The 18711-nt window shown below is 48.3% G+C and overlaps 1 protein-coding gene across 1 annotated transcript in view; it reads right to left on the reverse strand.

The window, feature by feature from the left end:
• Nucleotides 1-3538: 3538 nt before the first annotated feature.
• The window catches only part of LOC116952968 (centrosomal P4.1-associated protein-like), a 39864-nt gene continuing 24691 nt past the window's right edge, over nt 3539-18711 (reverse strand). The window contains exons 14-18 of the mRNA XM_076074553.1: nt 17859-17981; nt 15490-15630; nt 13139-13223; nt 11403-11523; nt 3539-10759 (exon numbers count right to left, since the gene is read on the reverse strand). Coding sequence (XP_075930668.1) covers nt 10555-10759; nt 11403-11523; nt 13139-13223; nt 15490-15630; nt 17859-17981 — 675 coding nt within the window. The 3' untranslated portion in view covers nt 3539-10554. The remainder of the gene's footprint in view (nt 10760-11402; nt 11524-13138; nt 13224-15489; nt 15631-17858; nt 17982-18711) is intronic.

Here is an 18711-nt window from a genome sequence, read left to right on the forward strand (position 1 = left end):
GGGAAACAATAAAATAATTAAAATATAAAACAATTAAATTCTCACGACGTTTCGACTGCAACACCAGCAATCATCATCAGGTGTGAAAACCACAGCAAGAAAATTTGAAAAAAGTGGCGGTTTTTTTTTAACGTTAGCACCACGGAGAGCGATTTGACAGTTTGTTCAGATGAACCAGTCACCTCCCCCCCTTCGTCACATGACGTTACAAAAAGTCAGACCCCCCTCAAATATGACGTCACAAAGCTCTTCCCCCCCCACAAAAAAAATATAAAGCATGCTTCAAATCGCCTTAAACTATTGTGATTGTAGTGCGTATTTAATGTGTCGCTGCACTCTGATGTTGTAGGAGAAAACATTTATTAAAAAGTCTAATTAAGTAGAACGTGTTGTCTATATTTATTTAAAGTTACGCATTTTGATGTGACGTCACATTTCTCAAACACCTCCCTCCCCCCACCTCGTCACACATCGTCACAAATGTCTGACCCCTCCCCCCTCCAGGTCGTGTGTATGTGCGCCGTTAATACACTTTTAGTACAGAGTATCGGTGCAGTGTGATTTCTGTGTGTGTGGGTAGAACCTCGGCGTGGTGTCTGTGATTTGTGTGTGGTGCGTCTTCGCGGGGAGACGGTGTGCACGGGAGACCGAGCGCAGGGCGGCAGCGTCGGTGTGGCGTTGGTAATTTGAGTGTGGGTGCGAGGCGCGCGCGTGCGTGACGTCACTAGTAGCTAGTGACGTCGTGTCACGCTCGCTCTCTGGTACGATGACGTCACGAATGGTGACGTCATGCACAGGGGGCAGGCACGGTAACGTGATGTCCCCCCTGGGGTATTTAAGCTGGAACCCGTCACGTGTTCAGGATCGTCTGGAGAGTCTGGGAACGTGAAGGGTGGAAGTCGGGACCCAGCGTAGGGGGAAATTGGTACCAGGCTAGGGTAGCCTGCGGGTGTGCTAGGGACCTCCCCAGTAACCTACCCCTGGGGGAGCGATGGGACCTCGGGGTAGGGGGAAATTGGCACCAGGCTAGCGTAGCCTGTGGGTGCTAGTGAATCCCCAGTACCCTACCCCTGGGGTGTGGAGTCTAGGCAGTGATTGTGCAGTACACGGAGTCGCGTGTGAAGAGAGGTCTTTAATAAAACAACTGGCGCAAGCCCCTACATGAAGATCCTCCTCCGAGTCATCATTTACGCCTCAACACGAGTATTAAGGCGGGGGCGGGGTGCGCCGACGCTCGCGCGTGTTTACCCAGGAACACCGGCATGAACGGCGAGGCGCGTGCACAAATTCACGCAGCCTTTTAGCGCTCGCTTTGCGCAAAATAAGCGCCTGTAGGGGCGCTCGTGAGTACGCGCGTGTGTGGGAAATAAGCGCCTGTAGGGGCGCTCGTGAGTACGCGCGTGTGTGGGAAATAAGCGCCTGTAGGGGCGCGCGTGCGTGCACGCCACCGCGTTCGCTTTGTGGTGGTGTACGTGGGCGTGTGCGGGATAACCCCGGGCGGTTGTGAGCCAGCCACTTAGCTATGCCCCTCAGAGAGGGCGCTGGCGCGGGGGGGGGGGGGCGATGACCCGATCGGCGGGGGCCCGGCGAGAGGCGGCCGACGGGGAGGAGGGGGGAGTGGAGGGGGTGGACGTCGCGCCCCGACATACTCCTTTGACTGCCGCTCTCACTCTACTCTCGACCATCAGCCATCATCAATTCTAGTGGTGACCTACAAAACGCCCACTTGTAAATGAATACCAAAGCCCGGGGATGATCTGCATGAAGAGCTGCTATGTTATGATATCGCCACGGTGGCGAAATGTTAACGACCTCGCCAGGTATACAGGAGGCCGTGGGTTCGATTACAACCCTGACGCCTGCTGCTGCTGTATATTTGGAGTTTGCGTGTCTCTCTCTCATCATCATCACGGTGGCTATGAGATGTTAACTACCTCGCCTGGTATGCAGGAGGTCGTGGAGTTCGATTACAACCCTGACGCCTGCTGCTGCTTCTGCTGTGTATTTGGAGTTTGTGTGTCTCTCATCATCACGTTTGTGTGTCTCTCGCCCCGTGGTCACGTGGATTTTCCTCAGGGTCTTCCGGTTTTTTTCCTTCCACTTTTAAAAACGTAGGTTTAGGGTATTTGTCTGCTGTACAATTCTACGTGATAAGCCACTTAGTCGAGCTATCATCTGTGATGGTCACGTCGCTTCTGAAACAAAGCTACAATACAACTCAGTCGGCCTTGGGGGCCGTCCATAAATGACGTCACGCACCTGGAGGGGGGTGTCAGATATTTGTGACGATGTGTGACGAGGAGGGGGGGGGGTTGAGAAATGTGACGTCACATCAAAATGCGCAACTTTAAATAAATATAAACACGTTCTACTCAATTAGACTTTTTGATGTTTTCTCTTACAACATCAGAGTGCAGCGCCACGTTAAATACGCACTACAATGACAATAGTTTAAAGCGATTTGATTCATGTTTTATTTTTGTGGGAGGGGCGTGACGTCATATTTGAGGGGTGGTCTGACTCTTCGTGACGCTGTGTGACGAGGGTCAAAAATCGTCCAAAATCGCGTGACATCATTTATGGACGGCCCCTTGCCTGCTGGAGGCTCACTGCCCCCACACGTTACACACAGCACTGATTTAACCAGTCGGGGGCGACGATAGCAATGCGTGTTCCCTGTGGAGTAATTATGAAACTTGGCAAAAAATTGTAACCACGACCTATTCTTGCGAATTACGTCACGGAAACGTCACTATGAAGCAGACAGCGTGCGGTTTGTTGGTTAATACATCCATAGCACTAACCAGGGCGGCCGCTGGATTCCAACCGTCAACCTCTGCAACAAGCGGGGATTGCACTACCACTGGCTGAAAGCAAAATGCATCGTAATGCTAATTTTGCAAGGGGAGGCGGGGACTGTTTTAGTTCCGACGCTGTTGGTCATATCAGGGAAGATGTTTACCGGTTTTCACTCAATGGCGTTTGTGTTGAAAACCATAAGCGAGCAAAGCGTCAGGGTTTGGTAACGTTTCTCTTTAAGGGCAGATACTTCTCCTGACGATAGCAGCAGCTGCTGCAGGATTTGGTGGTGGGTAAGGGAGCGTTGGCGACGAGATTTGGGTGGCATCAACGGCTTGGGGCCACGATGACGTCTAGAAGTTTGTGAGGTCCGTGGAAACGAGGAACTAGTTTATTGATGCTATTCACAATTCTGGTTAATATCTTGATGGAGTTGGTTGTAATCAGCAGTTAAATTTCGTACTCAAATTGTACATGTTGTGGGTTTACTCTCCGACACACCAGTGTGCTGAACTAGTCACTAATCGACGTTTTGTTTATGTGACACACCTTACTAATTGGCTGTCGGGTAGGGGCGGGTTTAAAGATGCATTTATATTTATGCGATTTAACTCACCTTCATTACGGACTTTAATGTATGTAGAACTTATTTTGCACCATGCGTGGCCAACCGTGCTAATCGGAGGTGCAGATGGGACTCGAAACTTGTGTGACGTTAGGGCGCGGACATCAGAGCAGATTGGTGGGAATGCCATTAAATGGCAATGCCATGCTTTATTGTTCACTAAAGCCACAGATAAACAAAACACAAAAAACAAATCTTTATTTACAAAAAAATAACACGCAATTTTGCCCCTTAAAATATCAAGGCCCCTTTTCACAGTTTAAAGATTTAAAAAAACCTTAATATTCATATCAACACCGCACACTTTAAGGCACACGTGTAAAAGTGATTTCAGCTCCGAGAACTTTGTAAAAGTATAAGCACAGCACTGTTTTTGTATTTCTCACGGCGATTGAAGTCTCTTGTTGACCCGCCGCTTTGCCAAGGCATTCACGTTCTCTTCTATAAGGTCGCATGTGACGGTGACACGTTGCATGTTGGCAGAAGTTCCACAGGTTGCTCGTGTGAAGTTTTAAGATTTATCTACGGCTCTGTGAGGATTTCGTCTGGCCACTGTGGCTCCCTCCCAGATGTAAAAAAAGAAAAAGGCACGCATCTAATATACCGACCGCTGACCAAACGGTCCCAAGAACAAACTTTCTCAAAGTATCAAGCCTCAGCAAGACCCTCCTGGGCAAAAGCACATCAACACTTTCACAAAACGTGTCTGTACAAAAGAGCAATACACGCACAAACATACCACAAAGAATTGACCCACCACAGCATTTTGGTTAATAGGTAAAAAGTTTTTTTTCCCATAAAAAAACCACGAGGAATAATTTTTGATTCGGATTAAAAACCCCGTCGCACGTCATGGGAAGAGGAGTAGAGTCAAGAGATGTAATGTATGGGAAAAGCGAAAGGAATGGGAAAGGATGCCAAGACAAAAATCCCCAAGGCAAGAGGGTAAGGGCTCAAGATTTAGCAGAAGGAAGAAAGACGCGTTGGACAGGGAGATATAAGTAATAACCGGGCCAAGATGTGTGCTATAAAACTAAACTACTATTTTATTTACCATGTAAGGCGGCCTGGCCACAAATGATATCGGAACTCAGTTGCTTATCATGTGGACATTTATAGCAAGCAAATACTCTAAATGCATGTTTCTAAATGTGGAGAGAAACCGCGGGGGGGGGGGGGGGGGGGACCCAGAGAAAGATGAATGCGACCACGGGGAGAACGTGCAAACTCCAAATATACCAGCGTCAGGGTCGTGATCGAACTCACGACCGCCTGTATACCAGGCGAAGGAGTTAACATCTCGCCACCGCAGATGGTGATGAGAGGAGAGGGAACACAGCAGGAAATGCGGGAGCAGAAGTGAGCAGTGTTTTTTTTTAATTAAGGGCCGGGGAGAGATTCAGAGTGGGGGGGTGACCAAATACGTCAGCTGATTTACGGGAGGCTTGAGCTTATTTAGAGATATATGCGAGATTCTGGGCTACTGTTTGATAATCACCAGATTGGAATGAACGGCTGGGGATGTGGAGTAACGAGATGCTGGAGTGGCATTCGGGTTGCTCAGGGGGTTGGCGTGGTGGTCCTACACTCACGTATTGAGCGCGCGCGCAAGTACGTGCAGTGTGCGTGCACATCAGTACTTACACGGTGTCCATAAGGATGTGTGCATGCGCTTATAATGTGCATGCAAGAAGAATATTTTGTACGTGCAGGTGCTAGGGGTTGGTTATTACATTGTTAGATGGTGGTGGCTTTGGGAGGCGTTCATTGAACAATGGATTAATCATAGAGATGATGATTTACCATACAAATAATTTATAATCAGTCATGTGCATACTTTTGGGTTCGCCTTAATATGGCACGGCATGGAGCAACCTTTTGGTGGAAACAAAGCCCATGGGTTTATATTAGGCCATCCATGGATACCCCCTAATGTCCACGGAGTAATATATTCCCGAAGCCAGAGCTCCACTTCACAGTGGCTAGCTTTTCTCTAGTCTGGTCAACCAAGCGCTAGCCGATGTCATCCTAAATCACCATGTTCTAAGTACAGACCAGAAAAAAAAATCTCATTCATAAGCAATGTAACTGTAATTGAAAATCAATAATAATTTCATGCATATTCATTGTACACAGTTCTCAGAACTCACTGGCCCATACTTGCATAAATACATTACAAGCCCATAAGTACGTACCGGACATACATACTTAAAAAATTATTGTAAAAAAAACAGATCAGCCTTCATCACGAATGTTTGAATGTAGTGGCCGTGGAATCCTTGTAGGTACGATAATTGTGCAGCCCTGCAACTGCGTCCTCATGCCACTGCTGGCCAGACGGGCCTCACCCACTCGAAGGAGCTCTCGAGGGGACAATTGGACAATGGGCCTAAGAGGTAGGCGTCACCACAGTTTACCCCCACCACACGGAGGCCTGCCGATTGACTATGCTTCGGCGAACTCATTTATGCCACTGGTTGGTCAGAGGCAATGGTTGGGTGGAGGGCGAGGTGGAGGGTGAGGTGGAGAGAAATCTGACCCCCATTGTTTCCGCTGCCTCGCTGGGAGGTTGAGTCAGACACGGAGACCTGTGAATTGCGAGTCCAGGGTGCAAACCATTCACACAGCTTGCAGGTGCCGTAGGTAACGCCCCTTGCAACACGACCAGCATTTCGACTGAATAAGCCAGAGCTCTTCATCGCAAGGCCCGCGCGGCCAACGGCGGCCGACTGGTGGCCTTTAGTGCGGCCCCTGACAATACACAAATGGTCAAAACACCCCTATCATCATCATCGTGCTGCTATCAAACCCTCAACGATTTCAAATGTGTGGCGGCTCTCACACTGATGATGTCTTATCGACGAAAGTGCCCCCCCTCCCCCCCTCTGAAAATGAATGAAGAACGATGGAATAAGCAACACAACTGTTTACAATCTTAAAATATCATAGACATACGGGTCATCATCTGATTTGCGATTCGTTGGGACTGCCTACACTGTGGTATTTCCAAAGAAGATAATGATCGTGTTATTTATCCGGCCGTGTTAAGAGGTGGGCCTCTAAATGTCTCTGAAAAGTAGGTGCGGGTTCATTGTTTTAAACATGTGTCGGGTTGGCCGTTCCCGAAGCCAGGGGCTGATAGGTACTGGCATGACTAAATTCTGACATGTACACCAATTAGGTCGGGGATTCGATCCTGACCCCGACGCCTGCTGCTATATATTTGGAGTTTGCGTGTCTCTCTCCCCGTGGCCGCGTGGATTTTATTTCTCCGGTTTAGACTATTTAGATTTTTTTTTGCTGCTCTAAATGTCCAAATGATGGTGCCACTTTGTTGAGCTATCATTTGTGGCCAGGTCGTTTTAAAAAAAATGATTTAATAACTCAGTGGGCTTTGTCTGCTAGGATGGGGATGGATTAGTTGTATTTTGTGTGTGTCTGGGTGAATTGTTTACCTTTCTTGCACTTTGCACGCCTATCGTGTTTTTGTAACTGTTTGTTGTTGTAACGTTCTTACCCGCCCCAAGCGGACATCTGTGATAAAGAGCTTTATAGCTCATCAGATTCTTCCAGTATAAATATTCTGATTCTGAATTAATAGTACCACTGATTATTATTCCATACCTGCACTGAATGGCGTGAGCAGCAATGTTTTTAGATTTCTGGATGTTGTATGTGATGGGGTTACGGGGACATCTGCAGCTACTTGACCAACTTAACAAAAGAACGGATTCCTCACAGTGGCCAGGTGACTTAAGACATCAGTTCTAACCTGGCACGCATGCTAGCATGGGTTCGAATCCAGGCAGTGGACTGAGATTAAACCTGGTTCTCAAGTGTAGTTACATTATCTCAGCCTGATCACCCATCACGCACAACAAAAACATTCACATTCTTGGTTCCTTCGGTAAAGTCACGGAGAAGGGAAATAATAAAATAATACAATTATAACGTTTCGATTGCAACACAAGCAATCATCATCAGGTGTGAAAAACCACAGCAAGAAATTTCACACCTGATGATAATTTCTTGTGTTGCAATCGAAACGTCGTGAGAATTTATTTTTTATTATTGTATTATTTCCCTTCTACGTGACTTTACCGAAAGAACCAAGAATATGAATCCCTGCAGTCACGAAAGTCCAGCTTTGAGAATTAAAAAGATCGGCTTTACCGTCGCGCGTCAAACATTACTCTGTAGCAGGGTGGAAGGATGACTGATAGTGTACGTACGTTGAACTTCTTTAGCACCGTACATAGCCAACCGTGATAATTGGATGTGCAGGAAATCTTTAATTCCGAATCCATCCACCGTGCGTTTGCCTTCAAATCGTGTCCAGAAACTGCACGTGGTCTTGCCTCTCCGTTATTGGCCAATTGTGATGATCTGACTGAGCTAACTGTACGTTGCCTGTCAGTGTAAACAACTGCCAATAGCATGATCTCCCATCATTGCGTGGGAAAATCCCAAAGTTCTACAAAGATTGGACCAGCCGTGCGCATTGGTCCAAAAAACACATCAAGCTTCGGCATTTTAACGACCGAGGAGGCATCTCTGCTTGACTGCTCCGCAGCGGCAAGCACTGAATATATGCGAGCATTAACATTACAATAAAAAAAATGTTTGGGGGAAGAAAAAAAAAAAAGACAGTGTTAGATTTTACTCGCAAACAAATATCGGCACAATCTTCCGGATCGCACGCCCTGAAGACTGCGAACGTGATCAGAGGCAGATTTTTCCGTAGATAATGACAACGCAGCTGGCAGCTCAGGTGGCGCTGTGGCAGGCCGCTCCCCGCTCACAATCGGGCAGAATGAGCGCTCTATTTTATTTGGGGGGATCAGCGTGACCCAAGGGGCCAGCAGCCTGCGCCTCCGGAGCCAGGTGCCGTGGCTCTCGGAGGAGTGCAGGCGCGGCTCTTGAAATCCGGGGAAAGAAAATTGGCTCTTCTTGTCATAACTTGATTGGGCGCTTTCGTGGCTGCAGGTATTAACTCTTTGGTTTTTCGGTAAAGTCACGGAGAAATAATACAAAATAAAATTCTATGATAGCATACGACATTTCGATCGCAACACAAGCAATCAGCATCAGGTAGAGGAAACACATAACCGCAGAGATATATACACAGACCTTAAGTAGGGGGAATTAACACAGATATACCAGGGGATACAGAGAGACCGGAACATCACACTATCCCCTGGTATATCTGTGTTAATTCCCCCTACTTAAGGTCTGTGTATATATATATCTGCGGTTATGCGTTTCCTCTACCTGATGATGATTGCTTGTGTTGCGATCGAAACGTCGTATGCTATTATATAATTTTATTTTTTTATTATTTCTACGTGACTTTACAGAAAAGCCAAAGGGTCTACTTGTTATTTTGATTGCTGACCCCCTGACCATGGAAGTCCATTTCACCATGGGTAGGGGTCGGCAGCCTGCGGCTCCAGGGCCACATGCGGCTACTCAAGGAACTGTTTCGTGACGTTATTTATGAAGGAGCGCCGTCTCGTGTTCACATCGCATTGCGGCTCCTCTCGAAATGTTTTTTTTGTTTTGTCATTTACAGAATTCGAAACAAATTAACTCACCCCGTTGTTTTCGTTGCCAGCTCCTGGCTTAACCCATCGTCGCAGTGGTCATCCTCCAGAGGCAACATTGGCTCAAGACCAGCAGCAGACACGGGCTCTGCCTCATGCTCGTTTCAAACAGGGACACACTGTGACCTCATTTATACACTCGACTAATCTGTTTGCATACAATGAACCCAAGTTCAGCTGTAATCATATCGTGAATGAACAGTCACTGATAAGCAGCTTGTTCTGTAAAAAAATATATGCATCGATTTCCAGCGAAGGAATGCATACCTACATATCAAACTCTTGATACTCATGTGTAAAGCAATCCCACGGACTTGAACCTGAATGTTACGTGAAACTCACGAACCCTTACTGACCCATCTCAGGCACAAGAGGATCGGCCGACTCGGGCCTCCTTCATAGCCTCGCCACCCTCTCTGGCGGACACCCGCAACGCAGACATCTGCCAAATTAGCGCCTGAATTCTGAAGCCATCTTTTATGACACATTCACGATTGCCCTTCTTTGATCTTAAGTCACGTTGTCATTCCTTCAGCGAGCACGGCTTATACGAGATGAGGAAGCCGTGGCTCACGGTTGAATATTGTATCGTCGTTAGTTTTTGTTCGGCTTGGTTCAGCCGTGAAAGCCTCGCCCCGAGTCTCAAGGCTCTTTGTCGGGAGGTTGCCGCCAAGTTTTGCAATCCCAATCGAGGAGCTGCAGTGCAATGTGACGTACAACTCGGCACGCGATAAGGCACCGTGTGCTGGCTCTTTGACAAAAGGCACGACAGAAATGGGCACAACTATTGCATCACTATTATTATTATAATAAAAAAAAACATTTTTAAACAAATGTGCCAGTGGGGTTATTTTTCTTCTTCACCTTCTTCTTCTTCACCTTCTTCTTCTTCATACATCGGTTTCAGCGAGTGTACTCTGCCGGGTGGTGGTAGACTTAAAAAAAAAACAATGCCCTTCTGTGCCCTGCTATAGGCAGGCTATGTGGGTGGGAAGTTCAGAACTACTGTTCTATTGCTTTAGACAAGGAACCAATTTCAGATGAGTCAAAAGATCTGTATGGAATATGACAAAAGGCTTGTGGGAATAAATGTGTCAAGGGTTCGGGATCTGTCTTGGATGAGATGAGCCGATCTGAATTAGCATGTGCCTGAGTGGATGCATTGAGCATTTTGAAAGAGATCGGTCGAAGGTTTTACTTTAATTGTATGAGATGATGCCTCTGTATCAGATTGCGTTTTAACCGTGTCTATAACCGTGACCATTTTCAGTGTGCCACGGCTTGCTCGGTGTACCGTGACGTACCAAAGCATGCCAGAGCTTTCCGCGGCATGCCACTGTGCCAGAGAGCAGGAAGCAGCACCAACCGGCACCGCCACAGCGCGCCACAAAACTTGGCCCATCGTGCCACGGCATGCCACCGGCCCAGCTCACGTGACGGGGCTTGAGCCAGGCACGGTGGGCCACCGCGAACGTACGTGCGCACGTTGCAACTTCTCCCCCCGCGCCGCACGTAGCCAAACCCGCGCTAATCGCGGTTGGCATCGGTGCCGTCGAAGACGATGTTGCCGGCGCTGTCCTTGAGACGCAGGCGCCCCGAGGCGTAACGTGTCTCCTGGCGGCCGTCGGGAAACACCGTCTTGACGGTGCCGTCTGGGTACTCACGCCGCTTGTAGCGCGCCGTGTGCACCTCGCGTTGCCCGTCCGCAAACTCCATCTCGCGGTCGCCGTTGCTGCGAGGGCGACGAACGCGAACGCCAAGTCAACAAACGCAGCGCTGCGACCGTTAGCATTGCACCACGGCGGCGAGATGTTAACTGTCCCGCCGGGTATACAAGAGGTGGTTGGGGTTCGATCGCGACCCTGACGCCTGTATGCTTGGGGGTTTGCTTGTTCTCACAGTGTGGTCACGTGAATTTTTTTTCTCCAGGTCCTGCAGTTTTTCTCTCCACATTTAGAAACATGCACTTAAGGGCATTTGGCTGCCATACATTTCCACGCGATGAGCTACTTTGTTGAGCTTCTATTTGCGATAGCCAGGTCGCTTCTGAAAAAGAGCCGTATAGCTCAGTGGGTGCCTTACCTGGTAAAATAAAAATAGTTCAATAGTTTTAGTTTATTTCAACTACAAGGCATCTCACATTGCAAATTTTTTTTAAATTACTGGCATTGCCCGAATGCCATGCTGGGCTCCACGCGGTCCATGCCCCCACCAAAATACTCCTCGTTCCATGACCAGCTAGGAATCGTACTCGATGCTATGAATGGAACCGTAATGGCAGGCCAGCAATGGCGACGATCGACCAGGCCTGGTTGGGTGCTAGCAGTGACGCTGGCGACCGTAGGCGAATGTGGAGGTGAGGGGGTTTGTCTCACGGCTGAGTGTGAACGACGGTGCCATCTGGACAGATCGTCTCCTCGCGCCCGTCCACATGCAGGTGCTTCACGGTCTGGTCTGGAAACACGATCTCCTTGCTTCCGTCCGGGTAGTGTTTCTCTGCATGTACACAAGCAGCAGGCGAAGCAGCAACAGCAGCAGCAGCAGCATCCACAGGAGAAGCAGCAACAGCAGCGACAGCAAGCGAAAAAAGCAACAGCAGCGACAACAAGCAGCAGCAACAGTAGCAGCAGCAGCAGCAACAGCAGCAGCAACAAGCGGCAGCGACAGTAGCAGCAGCAGCATTCGCAGCAGCACCAAGCAACAACAACAGCAGCAGCAGCAGAATTAGGCGGGGACCTCAAGTGGGGGCTTGGTCACCATGGCACACGTGCCAGGCCATGTGGCGTGGTAAAGGCTCACATGGGGGGGGGAGGTAAAGCGGGCGACCCGGGTGTTGAGTCATAATCGCGCCTCCGATGAGCACGGTTGGCTACGCACAGTGTGAAAGACGTTCAACATGCACACTGTACATACAACCCAGGTGCCACGGGTTGAGTAACAAAGGCTCCTTGATTGAGAAGCCACTCCCAAGTTAAACTTTAAAAAATAAATTAACGCATTGTAAAAAAAGCCTTCATGGGTCAACTGCGTTATTGCTATCATGTATGTAAGTAAACGCAGCAGATGGTTTATCTTCATTGACTTTCCATCAAACACTACAGTTCATGTCAAGCTGTGACCACAAAAAAACATTAATATTCACGAGCATTCAAGGAATTGTATCAGGAGCGGAACACGCCCCTGTTTGAATAAAGGACTTGTGATTTTACAAAGAGGTAACTTGAATGGGAGAAAGATTGAGCATCGTACCTCGTCTGTTGGGCTGCCTTTATTAAAACAAAACAGCTATGGGGGGAAAAAAAAGATCACAAAGGGCAGTCGGAGGCTGGCGAGAAGGAGCCATGATCCCAGATGTTAAGTTGTACTGATGGCAGGAGTTCAGGGGAGAAGTAACAAGGCCACTGCATACCTACTGTGCAGTAGCTGCAGCATCTGAGAGTGTTGGCGATGAGGTGTAGTGGGATCAACGGCTTTGGCGATGGGTGCCACGGTGGCGAGATGTTAACTGCCTCGCCTGGTATACAGGAGATTGAGTTCGATCCAGACCCTGACGCCTGCTGTATATTTGGAGTTTGCATGTTCTACCCGTGGTCATGTGGATTTTTCTCCGGGTCCTCCGGTTTTTCCCTCCACATTTAGAAAAATGCGATTAAGAGTATTTGAATGCTAGACATTTGCACGTGATAAGCCACTTTGTTAAGCTATCATTTGTGGCCAGGTTGCTTCTGAAAAAGAGCTATATAGCTCAGTGGGCCTTACCTAGCAAAATAAAAAGTTATTTTTTTAGTAGTTTAATGGAGGTGTGGGGGCATCAATGGCTTTGGCTGTGATTGAGTCTTTATCTTGATAACAAGCTAGTTTGTTTTGAGGATGGGGCAGCCGGAATCAGAGGAAAGAAACAGACTTGAGTCCGGGTGAAAAGAAGGCTTAAATGGAACTGGAATGAAGACAATACACCAGAGACCTCTGTTGCTGATGACAGATGACAGCGGGACCTTGAGAACTGGTGAAATGTAGTTCCCTGTTATAAGTTCAGGTGAGGAACCCAAGCGACAACATTCTGTTTCAAAGGAAATATCATCGGGCTCATCATCAGTAATGTAAAACTCACCGATCTGATTGTCCGGGAACTGCAGAATCTCCAAACCGTCCGGAAAAGTGGTCTGTGTGGTCTGAGCATCTGCATAGTAGTAAATCTAGAGAGAAAAATTGAACATTATTAATATTTACATGGCATACGTCCACATGACTACACGTGATATGGACCATGACAGTTCTGCGATTGTGCTCAGGAGTGAGGACATGTGGGGTCACGTGGGGTTTGACGGCTGCGTCAGAGTCAACACCTTGGTCTCTGGTGAAAGCAGCAGCAGCAGCAGCCAATTTATGGGAGAGACAGAAATGACGGCAAAATGTTTATGCATGAATAGTTAGGAAACTAAATGGGTTGGGTTTGGTCGTTACATAGTCAGAGTGGTGTGGAGGTTTGGTTTCTACAGAGAGTTTGTCTAACCCCTGTTGAAATGAGAACTGCAATCAGGACTGCATCACTCAGTAGATTATGCTAATAATGGCTTCACAAACCTCGTTAAAACGAACAGTTCCACCCATAATGCATTGTGCCAGCCAGTTAAAGTTTAATTTTAATACAAACGAGTTCATTTGGTAGAAAAAGTTTTTGATTATTGAAGGGCGTGTCTGCTGCTCATTAGCTACCATTAGGAAAATACTGTATTCATGTGCCAATTAATTAATCCCCACAGTGTTAAGTGCAGACTACAACTATTATCCATAACAGATTTTTTGTGGGTTAGATCGCCCAAATATAAATGTGTTGTGAAACCCACCAACACCCAACAGAGCTAATTAGTAAGGCTTGACAAGTAAACAAAAACATGCTACTCTGTTACGAGTTCAGCACACCGGTGTGTTGAAGAGTAAACACACAACATTCACAATTCGAGTACGATGTTTCGCCGGGCATTACAAACTAGCATCATCAGGCTGGTTGTAATCACATTTATATTTACGCAATCTTCTTTGACCTTTAAGCGGTCTGGGCTTGGCTGTGTTCGCTCCAGCGCTGTCCTCCAGACAGTCTCGTCCCTTCACCTGATGAAGGCCGCTTGTGTTGTGGCCGAAACGTCGTGAGAATTTTATTGTGTTATTTTATTTTATCAATTGATTATTGTATTCTCATTCTACGTGACTTTACCGAAAGAACCAAAGAAGATGAATCCTGCTTGCAGTCACGAAAGCTTTAAATCGAAATTTTACGCAATCTTACCCAAAAAAATATCTATTATAGATAATATTGGTCGTGAAAGCCTACGTGTTAAACTACTATCCACTATCTCTCTGTCCTGCTATGAAGAAGGATCATTGCCTGAAAAAAATCACATCATAGAAAATGTTTTTCCATTAAAGCCAAAGTGTGAATGAGAAATGTGTTGAGTGTTTTTTGTTCTTTGCGCTTGTGCACTGCTGCCAACGCAGCAGCAGCATCACCAAATAATTTGTTCCAAAGCGAGACAATCGTATCGCATCACATCGGGGACGGATCAGGGGAGACGATGCCACACGCGATGATACTGACACCGATATCTCTGCAACAAGGGCCCCTTTAACAAACATCTGCATAACACCGGTTCACGTTGCGTTTAACCGAATTACGTTTAGCGGCGTGGAAGGGGGGTGATCTCTTTGTGCAGTCATGGCTGACTACTGGGCTGACATCTCAAACTCCCCACAGATAAAACTTTGCTCCCGTTTCCCTCCCACACGTAAACATTAATAGGCCGGGTTTTCCCCCTTTTTTCTGGCAACAAAACTGAAACCTTTTTTTACGAGGATTCATGTCTGCATTAACCACAATACCTGCAGTCAAAATGCAAAACAAAAAAAAACATACATTAATAGGCCGTTAACGCCTTCACACGCGGAGGGCCGTAGAGATCTCGGGCAATGGTTGGCACCGGCTCATCGCGCGGCCGCGTTCCCGCTCGTCCGTGGTTCCGCCTCTCTCTACGAGCAGCGTGGAGCGTGCAACGACACGTTACGAGTTGAAATGAGCTCGAGGGAGACGCCTTGAGGGAGACGCCTTGAGGGAGACGCCTTGATGCGCAAACTCCCGTAGCACTTCAGTTGGCGCTCGTCGTTCGAGGTGGACTGCGACCCTTCGAAGGAATGGCGCCACCCTCCCCGTGGTCGCCCCCCCCCCGCCACCGTGATCCGTGGATCGCACAAAATCACTCGAGACGCCGGTGTACGGGCAGCCAAGAGCAGTTGTGTCGCGAGAGGTCTCACGTTTGGGCGCGACGTTCCTCCGCTGACTACGCGTGGCGAATGAATGAACCCCGCACCTCCGCATGCGGTACTACTGTGACTTTGGTACCAGTGGCGACTGGCGACCGGTCGAGGGGCGGAGGGGAGGGGGGGGGGCGGGGGGGTTGGGTCACTCACCACGCGCTGATCGGGCAGCACGCGCTTCACGTCTCCGTTGAAGAAGGCCACGAGCACGGAGCGGCCCCCGGGGCTCACCTCCCTGCGCGTGCCGTTGGGGAAGCGCAGCGTGCGGCGGCCCCCGCGCGACACCACCTCCACCTGCGGGGCAGACAGCAACGCGTGGAACCACCGTCACCGTCGCTGCCTTCCTAAAACTAAACTGTTTTATTTAACCAGGTAAGGCCCACTGAGCTATATATATATAGGGACTCCTCTACTTATGAAACACTGGACATCTGTGAAAATGAGCTTAAAAGCTCATCGGATTTCTCCAGGATAAAGAAAGATTCTGATTTCGATTTCAGAAGCGACAAATGACAGATAGCTCAATGGGAATTTATAGCAGCCAAATAACCTAAACGCACGTCTATTCTAAATGTGGAAGGAAAAACCGGAGGACCCGGAGAACAATCCACGCGACCACGGGGAAAAACATGCAAACTCCAAATATACAGGCATCGTCAGGGTCGGGATGGCACCCACGACCTCCAGTATACCAGGCGAGGGAGTTAACGTCTCCCCAACGTCGTGCCCCAGACGGTTGCGCCTGGGGACCACGGAGGGAAAGCAAAGCTTGGTTTATAGTTTCAGTCTCGTGGGGCTGCTTACGATGGCCTTGGGTTTTCCAGCGTATGGAATGTGAGCAGTTCCACCAGTAGATAGCAAGCAGGTGGTTATGGCCTAGCATGGGTGTTCAATGTCGCTTCTGCATTCCAGTAAATGCATTTTTCGCCTCCACATGCCAGGTGGAAAATGGAAACTCAGATTAAACGGCGCCAAGCCACCGAAGGATGTCAAGGCTACATAAAACGTTATCGCACAACCCACTGGTGGCATTCCCTCACCAGCACACACTTTTGGTACATTCATCATCAGCCACGGTTAATCCACTGCTGGATGTAGGCCTCCACAAGTCGCTGCCATCCATTACAGTCTCGAGATGTCACGATCCATCTCGCTCGCGTAAACGAGCTCGCTCATATCATCGTTCCATCTCCACGGTGGTAATCCTCTCAGGCACATAATCTCATTCGGGTGCTATTCCATCACCAATGTCATCCATCGACCGTCATTCCCTTCTTGCCACGATGGGTCCAAAATAGTACATTTAAAAAAATCACCCACATTTTTCTCATATGCTGTTATACAACGGAATCATCGTCCGCTACCGGAAGACTAATGTCCCATGTCACTCTTGCATATGAGACTATCCTGGCCTGTAGCGTTCTCACCTGGAAAAACTTAAATAAAAAAAAACCCACATTCGTTTTCTTAACTCGGGAATTGACCTTGCGAAAGCAAAGGGACTGCGCATAACTTTAAAATGTCAATAATATGCAGCCAATATCACGGCACTGCGATGACACGCAAAACGGGAGATTACCAGCATCGTGGATCGTCAAGGCAGACAATCTCGTGTCTTCGTCATATCGCAGCGACCCTCACGTCTAATGCACCTGTACGGCGGCAGCCGCAACCTCTCCGTATTTCTCAAATGTACTATCGCCGACGACGACCGCCCCCCATCACAGCTGGTAAGAACCTATGGATACAAACTTGAAGCAGCTTACAATAAAATCGCAGAAACCCCCAAACCCCTGCTCTCGCGCGTATTTCTGAAGGTCAACGGGTGCATATTTTTCTTGACCTAATGTGCACCTGGTGCAGCGTGTGCATCGGGCGCCCTGTAATTCATCTACCGGTGCCGGTGAGAGGCTGATGAGTGCCGGTGAGTGGCCGGTAAATATTGGGGCAGGTAGCGACGTGTGCCGAGTGTTACCACGTGAAGTGGCAAATGTGCGTTAAGTGCAGATCGCAGGGGTCTAGGCAAGGGGGTGATGTCTTCTGACCTGTGTGACGTCTATGGGCACAGCCTCCGGTTGCGATATCACTTCATGAGACTCCAAGGGAGCGACGGCTCCCACAGTTTCAAGTGAAATTTATCGAACACAAAGGGTTATCAAGGTGGAACTTTTTTTTGTGATCACACATTTTTTTCATTCCAATGCGTGCACTTGCAGCGGTGTCAATGGTGATACGGTACAGGCCAGGGCAGCAAGGAGCGTGTGTGAGCACTCCACCAACTCTATTAACGGTGGGGGCAAACGAGCGAGCGCCGACTGCCCGCGACACGTTTTAATTTTGCCGTGTTTGACCTCGCACCTCCAGTTGGCTGAACCTTTCAAGTTTTTGACTCGCCATTTTTTGGTTGTTGCACATTTCAGTTTCCTGTCCACAAACAGAGACAGCTTCTCATATCCAATTGCAAAAAGACGCATCGGGCGGACAACTACACGGTTTAACGCAATGGGCCGTAAGCCTCTTACCTTGCCATCGGGATGCGTAACCTCTTCCAGCACCTCCTCGTCCGCGGTCCTGCTCCCGTCCAGCGAGGCCGCACCCCAGTCGCGAGACTGCTCCACACCTTCGCCGCTGCCACCGCCGCCCTCCTTGCGCGCACGGCCAGGAATAATTTCATGTAAAATGGCGTGGAGCATGCATCCGGGCTCGAAGGTGGTTTTGGGTAGCTCTAGAGGTTCTGCCAACAACACCGAGCCGGCAAATTGGCCAACAAGCCTGCAACCAAGCACGTGTTACAAATTCGGGATGCATCCATCATCTAAGATGTTATACCCGACCATTGTAAGAAATACAATTGACACGTGAATGGAATTCAGTGAAGCCTTGCGCTCGGATGCCTGGTCGTCCACGTGCTCTGCTCGAGCCCTCCCGTTTGTCACATTTGTTTGATTAAATAAACAAAATAAATATTTGTTGACGTGAGAAAACCCGCTTCAGCCTTTCACATGCAGTGAACCTCAGCTTTCCACCTTTGCTTCATGGTGATGGTACCCGGACTAAACTATCCGGGAGTAATTTTCAAGCGTAATTGCACAGTAAGTATTTGGTTAGGTGTCATTAAATGTGAAATCAACGTGTTAGGTATTAGATGTAAATGTAATGAAAGTTAGTTAATTATGCATTTATTAATAATTTGCAGTGCTCTGGACATCCCCCAATACCATGAAGCCAATTCGTCCGGTTTTAATAGGGTTTAAAACTGCCGACGTAATCAGAAAGAGGTGGTTGTGATGGGTGGAACACGTGTGTAAGACGGAGGAGGGCAGGTATACCGAGACCGGCACGAGAGTGGTCAGGAACCGAAGAAAAGTCCACGAC

This window comes from Petromyzon marinus, chromosome 49 (genome assembly GCF_048934315.1).
Source record: "Petromyzon marinus isolate PM22_M1 ecotype Great Lakes invasive population chromosome 49, UKy_Petmar_22M1.pri1.0, whole genome shotgun sequence".
Taxonomy (NCBI): domain Eukaryota; kingdom Metazoa; phylum Chordata; class Hyperoartia; order Petromyzontiformes; family Petromyzontidae; genus Petromyzon; species Petromyzon marinus.